Source organism: Mauremys reevesii, linkage group 5 (genome assembly GCF_016161935.1).
Source record: "Mauremys reevesii isolate NIE-2019 linkage group 5, ASM1616193v1, whole genome shotgun sequence".
Taxonomy (NCBI): Eukaryota; Metazoa; Chordata; order Testudines; family Geoemydidae; genus Mauremys; species Mauremys reevesii.
The window spans coordinates 98313075-98320174 of record NC_052627.1 but is presented as its reverse complement, the minus strand read 5'-3'; the positions used below and the strand labels follow the sequence as shown (position 1 = coordinate 98320174).

Genomic DNA, 7100 nt, shown 5'->3' with positions numbered 1-7100 from the left:
TTGGTAGAGCCTGAAGCCTCTCGTTATCCTCAGAAGAGCTATAGCACAAATTTCAGCCTCTGTCAATGTCTTGCTCCATCGTGATCTGGTGGGACCACCTCTAAGGGTGAAAGGATAATTTTGTCTCCATGCTCATTTCATTCCTGGCCATTCTGTGACAGGATGAGTTAGAGCCAGTTTGATGGGTGGTTTTGTGATTGGGCCATCTGTTCATAAGGAAATTCATTTTGCATGTGATTACTGAATAGCCATCAGATAACAACTTTGTCACTAGCAAGCTAGTCACATCCAAAAGAGGGATCTAAAGATGAAAGTTCTATCTCACATTCCTGATCATATGAGCGAGCCAGTCCCCTGGATACACTTTCTTTAAATCAATTTCAACCTGTTTAGCAGAGAGAAGATACTGCAAGATTTGTCAGTCATCAGATGAGATCATATGTTACTTATTCTTATATATTATTAGACAACTACAGTCAGGGGCGGCTCTACAAATCAGGCTGCCCCAAGCAGCGGCGCGCGCGCGCGCCCTTCCCAGTCCCCCCCCGGTCCTCTTCCCGCCTCCGGGCATCCTGGGGAGGGGAGGCGGTTGGTTGAGCTCTCCGCCGCGCGGCATGCCGCGGCAGCGCGGGGAGAGCGGACGGGCGATGCGCCAGCCGCCCGCGCGCGCCTGCGGAGCGCGGGAAGACGGGACGGACCGGGACCCGACGCAGCAGCATGCAGGTCGGCCTCGTCCCCCGGGCCGCACCGTAGCCGCACAGGCATGCCGAGAGCCTCCCCGCCACCAAATGCCAAATGAGGCCCCAGGATGCCGCGCCCGCCTGCGCTGCCCTGGCCCCGCCCCTGACTACAGTCTGTATGTGCACTTTGGTCTCTTTTTACAAGAAGATTTCTCCCATACTTAGAAAAGGATTCTGGACATACAGAGCATAAGCAAACTAAACCATTTAAACCATCTTTTTTAATTGAAGTACTCTGGTTAGAACACTAACAAAGTCTGCGATCAAAATGATGGGTGAAATCCTGGCCCCACTGAAGTCAATAGCAAAACTCCCACTGGCTTCAAAATCCAGGATTTCATACCAGGAATTTTATACACGTAAAGGTCTCTGTTTAATCTTAAATTATGTCATATTACCAGCACATACCTAATTGTCATTTAAAAATCAGCAGCTGTATATAAACACATTTCACAGTCTCTACACTGTACAAACTGTACACATACTTTAACAAACAAGCTATTTATTGCCTGGAATAATCAAGTTTTTTGACATCTGTCTTACAAATTCAGCTTTAGGTTTCTTCGTGGAGGGCTCTGTTTTTCTGCAGAACTGTATTTAGTTCCTGAATAACATTTGGCGGCAACTTATCAGATTCCAAATTAGATTTGTTTGTTTTGTTCTCATGTTTCTTCAGTGTCCTTGATTCTTTATAGGGACTTTGGTGTAAGTCAGCAATGTCAGCACCTGTGTCCTCAACACAGATCAAGCTTCGATGTTTTTTCACATGGTTTTTCACTTTCTCCTCCTTGCGCCCTAGGCATTGTGCTACGATATATGCTCTTTCTTTTAAATTCTTTTTTTCTTCCGCAATGTCATTTTCATCTTGTTCACTGAATGTCAGCTTTCCAGCTTTAATATGCTGAATAAAGACAAGAAATCAGAAACAGAATGGTTCAAATTAACACAATATTCAATAATATTGAGATTGTGAGTTTTGCTCATTATTTTACACAACAGCTTACAAGAAAAATCAATTTTGCTGAAGAGCTGGGGCAGCATAGCTAATAGCTCTGGCCACAGTAATGGTGTAGGAAGGCATGGCCAGGTCCAGCTCAGCATGCACACAGCCCTAAGGAGTGGAGCTGCCCCCACTGTGCCAACCAGGAACTGAGCGCATGGCCAGGCTCCATAGCAGCAGCACTTCTTCAAACTCAGCCCCTCCCCACATCCTGACTAGACAGACCCCTCTTGTCACACAGCCCCTAGCTACCTCCTGTCTGCATCCTGAATTACACCCCCGCCGGCACCCTGAGCTACCCCTGTCTCTGCACACAGCCCCTAGTTATTCCCTGCCTGCACCCTGAGCTGGCTGAAAGGCTGAAAAGTGAAGATGAGATCAGGTTGAGCCTCACTAACATATATCCCCAGCTGGAAAAACTGGGAGGAGAAGCAGGCACATCCATCCCATTAGAAAGACTCCTTGTCCATAAGTTATTTTATATTTTATTACAAAATTTGATCCTTTTCTAATTAGCTGAGGATAGTATTGGATCTTTACTTACACAGCAGAGAAACACATTTTACACTAAAAAAACTGAACACAATATAATGTTCAAAGTTGGACAACCATTTTGTTTTAAAATGAAATATGCATTTTTAACAAAATTGTTAACATTGTTGTGTTGCTTATTCAGTTTTGTAGAAAATCGTGTTTTCCTGTTTGAACACCACACATTTTGCTCTCAACATTTTTTTTTTTTTAAAGTGCAGCTTTACTAAAACTGTTTGGAGTCAAAGATCTTCAAGTATTTCTTTGAGTGCATATTGCTAGGGATTTCTATCATTACAATTGTTTACATTAAAATGAAAAATAAACTTGTACATTGTTTATTACAGTGTCACAGTTTATATGTATGTAATAATTAATAATTCTCCTCAAGAAGTGTTAATAATGAGCCACAGAGCCTACTGCAGTTACACAGATGGGCCTCAGGGAAAAACTTTGGGAACCCATGGTGTAGGGGATTTGAACATGCCACTGTCAACAGTACACAACTTGGTTGTCAGTGTTGCAGTAGTGCTAACCTGTCTAATAGCTGTGGACATTCTCATTTTCCATGTATATTAAGAATATAAAGTCTGAACAGTAATTCTGCAAACCTCTACAAACAAAATAGAGTTCAGTTAATAAGTATGATGACCCTGAATAAGAAAATCTTCGTAAGTACATATAAAATAACTTTTAGGTGTATTGCCTGGAGCTCTTTAATAAGGGGTTCGATTTTTATCTGAAGATGCAGTAACATGGCTGGAGGGATTTCTAACTGTCAGCAAGCCATGGTATTAAATTACTGCTTTAAAATTCAATCTGGAAGAATGCATTTTATTTACAACCCCTAGTAAAACCATGTTTCAATTGTGCATCTTCTAAGCAGCAAAATAGTGATTACATTTCTTAAAACCCAGTATAGCTCCTTGCTAAATTGGGTACGGTGAGCTCCCTTTTTCCTGACGTTCTCTCCCAAAATTGCTCTTACATGAAATTGGAAAAGGCCTAAAACAATTATCACTTTTGAAAAGTATCTTCTGTTTTGAAATAAACTACCAGATCAATAGATATTCCTTCTACTTAAAGTGGGGCATACCGCTCACATAGAGAACTTTTTCAGTGGCACTGGCATAGGCTCAGCACATGGATGATTTATAATTTGCACGTTGTATGAAACCCATGAAATTGATGAAACCAGCTGTACAAAGTAAACCACAATGTAAGACTATACAGAAGATACAGAGCTAAGCAATTTCCCATACCAGTAATGTGTCAAACACTACTCTAAAGTGACCTGTGATCAGAATTACCATATTGTTCTCCCAATGATTTCCATATCAAAATGTAACTTTTACAATAAAATGATATTTTCCCCTAACTGCCAGCTCTGCAAAAACAATATGGGTATAATTATGATAATCTGGAAGTCAAACTTTTTCCTTCTGCATATCACCAGTAACAAAGATTGGTCAGAGTAAATTATGTCCTCAGTTACATCTGTGCAATACTATTTCTGTCAATGGGATTGCAGAGATATACTTTTCAATTTAGTAATGATTCTGATAATGATGCACAAGAATGGACAAATCTATCTTACATTCTCTCTTTTACCTTTGTTGGCTTTTCAAAGCTAAAAAGACAAAAAACAATAAAAAACCCACCTTACTTTAATCTACCAAGTAAGTAGACACAATTCAGAATACATACAGAGAGCAGATTCTTTGACAAAGGTGGTACAATTTTTTACCATTTATGTGATACTGAGTATACTAAATATTAAGAGTGAAATTCTGGCTCTGCTGAAATTGATGAGAGTTTTGCTATCAACTAAAATGGAGACAGGATTTTCACCTATTTTTTTCCCTTTCGTACCCACAGCACTCATCCTTGACACAGCTGTCCAGATCCTGTTCTCATGCGGATATCATAGCTATTTTGCAACAGTGCTGGAACATGAATCTGGTTAATAATTGCTTAATGACTCTAAGTGGGCATATTTTGATTTTAGTTGATTTTAGTTATTATAAGTTAGTGCTTTCAGCACATACTGCTAAAGATGTTGAACATTGGTTAATTCTAGTTATCCATTACCTTTCACATTTTAAATTTAAACTTAACTAAATGTTTTTCAAACATTTAAAATACATATTTTATTTGTCCATGTACAGCAAAATTCCTTCAAATAGAAATCAGTGCAGAAAATTAGGTACCACAGTTTGTTTGGTATTCATTTTCCAAATACAGCCTCCTTTTTTATTTTTTTGATTGGTCTATGGGTCTCTTAGCAAATCACCTTTCTGCTACCTTTATACTACTATTAAATTAATTTCTTTTTTCAAGTACTTCAGTATCAGGAAGCCAGCCAAACTATCAATGGGGCCAGTGGACAATCAAGGTGCGAAAGGAGAACTCAAGGAAGACCAGGCTGCTGCAGAAAAGCTAAATGAATTCTTTGCATAAGTCTTCACTGCAAAGGGCGTGAGAGATATTTTCACCCCGAGCCATTCTATTTAGGTGACAAATCTGAGGAACTGTCCCAGACTGAAGTGTCCATAGAGGAGGTTTTTGAACAAATAGAATAAATTAAAACATTAATAAGTCACCAGGACTAGATGGCATTCACTCAAGAAGTTCTGAAGGAACTCGGACATGAAACTATAGAACTACTAACTGGGTTATCTAACTTATCATTTAAATCAGCCTCTGTACCAGATGACAAGGACAGCTCGTAAAGTCAATTTTTTTAAAAGGCTCCAGAGGTGATCCCGGCAATCACAGGTCAGTAAGTCTAACTTCAGTATCAGGCAAATTAGTTGAAGCTATAGTAAAGAACAGAATTATCAGACACATAGATGAACACGATATGTTGGGGAGGAGTCAACATGGCTTTTGTGAAGGGAAATCATGCCTCACCAATCAATTAGAATTCTTTGAGGGTCTCAACAAGCATGTGAATATAGTGTACTTGGACCTTCAGAAAGCCTTTGACAAGATTCTACACCAAAGGCTCAAAGTAAGCAGCCATGGGATAAGAGGCAAGATTCTCTCATGGCTCAGTAACTGGTTAAAAGATAGAAAACAAAAGGATAGGAATGGTCAGTTTTCAGAATGGAAAAAAAAAAAGGAGAGCTAAATAGCAGGGTGCCTCAACGATTTCTACTGTTCAACATATTCATAAAGATCTAGAAAGGGGGCAAACAGTGAGGTGGGAAAGTTTGTAGCTATTCTTTATACAGATCTGAGGACATTACCATCATGTGTTTAACAATCTATTGTATCAAAAGGAATGAAAATGTATGCCACCACTGAAATGGTTACCTCCATAAGTTTGGAATCAAATCCTCTGTTGGTTAAACTGAATCGTTATTTTTCCTCCTCCTCTTTTTGAACCATCTCAGTTACATACTTCTTCAGGACAAGACTAATTTGGATTCCAACAATATATGCAAAAAATGCTAGTTTACACTTTAAAATGCTTAGTTTTGTTCTAATTTTCTTAAGGTATTCAAACAGGATCTGTGTAGATCTATTTACATATATCAAGTTCAATTCTTTTTTATGGCAGAGTTAGTTATTAACATTAAGGTTTCACATCACTATGAGCACTAATTGCAAACCTTTTTCTAATATGACTGTCACGCGTTTGGCATGACATAATGGAGTTCTTGCCAACAGGGCACAACAAAATCAAGAAGGTCCTGGTAATGTTTAGATTCAAAATTATGCAGTTCAAGAAAGATAGGTAAAATCTTTACTACCAAGAAATGCTCTTAACTTAATTTGCAAATGGAGCTCGTTGCTACTAATATTGTAGGATAGCTACCTAAAAGTTCAAGACTGCTTTGGAGATAGGAAAAGATATGGTACAATATGCACACAAAGCTATATCATCAAGGACTTTATTTAATAAAAACACCCTTATTATAATGTCTAGTAACATTCATGGCAAAACTCCCATTTAATTCAAATGGGTGGCTCTTACTAAAAAAAACCCCAGTGTTAATTTATCAACTTGCCACAGGACTAGCTCATTATGCATGTAATTATATTGTCCTAACTATTCCTTTACTGGCAGAACAATACAAAGGACACTAATATTAGAAGCATCTACATCTCACATTTATGCAACTCCAGAGAGATAATTGCTCCTGGACTATATAAAAAGGACAACAAAATATAGCATTGTAATTAAAGTTCAACACCAACGTTAACCACTAGCTTACCTCTGCATTTCCTCTGGTTTTAGAAGTATTTTTCTCCTGCTGAATGGGAATTAGAGGTAAGCCTCCAATCTTTGGATTTTTAGTGATAGACTGTTTTCTTGCTTTTCCGGCTGGTGGCCATATATCACTATGCTGTAGAAACAAAATTTCTTATTCTTGGCATGCAATTTTATTATGATATATATATTGCTTTTTACATACAAAATTGCCTCAGTAAGACTATATACTATGCTCTATCATCGCTCCACATAAAACTATGACTTGTTTTTAAGATAACAGGGGCACGCTTTTTATAATTATGTTGATGCTTCTACAAAGTATTGCCGGAGGACTGCAAGATGCTAAGTAAATAGAGCTTTAAGGTCTCAGTACACTGTCTATGTTCCAGAGGTGTTCCCTCCACACTATATATCAGAATATCAAAACATATCTATTGGCAATAGAACAAAATTCAATATTTAGGAAATCAAATGTATCTATTTGTTTTTTAGCTCCAAAATTCTACATAAATTGTATCTATAATTGCAATTATCTGACCCAATATGAAAAATAAATGTTTAAACATAAGGGAACATTTATACTACTAATTTATTACTGTAAGTTAGT

General features: G+C 38.2%; 1 protein-coding gene across 2 annotated transcripts in view; it reads right to left on the bottom strand.

Moving 5' to 3' along the window:
- Positions 1-857: 857 nt before the first annotated feature.
- The window catches only part of ARAP2 (ArfGAP with RhoGAP domain, ankyrin repeat and PH domain 2), a 199969-nt gene continuing 193726 nt past the window's right edge, over positions 858-7100 (bottom strand). For both annotated transcript variants that reach the window (XM_039541886.1, XM_039541887.1), the window contains exons 32-33: positions 6495-6626; positions 858-1641 (exon numbers count right to left, since the gene is read on the bottom strand). In XM_039541886.1, coding sequence (XP_039397820.1) covers positions 1294-1641; positions 6495-6626 — 480 coding nt within the window. In that variant the 3' untranslated portion in view covers positions 858-1293. The remainder of the gene's footprint in view (positions 1642-6494; positions 6627-7100) is intronic.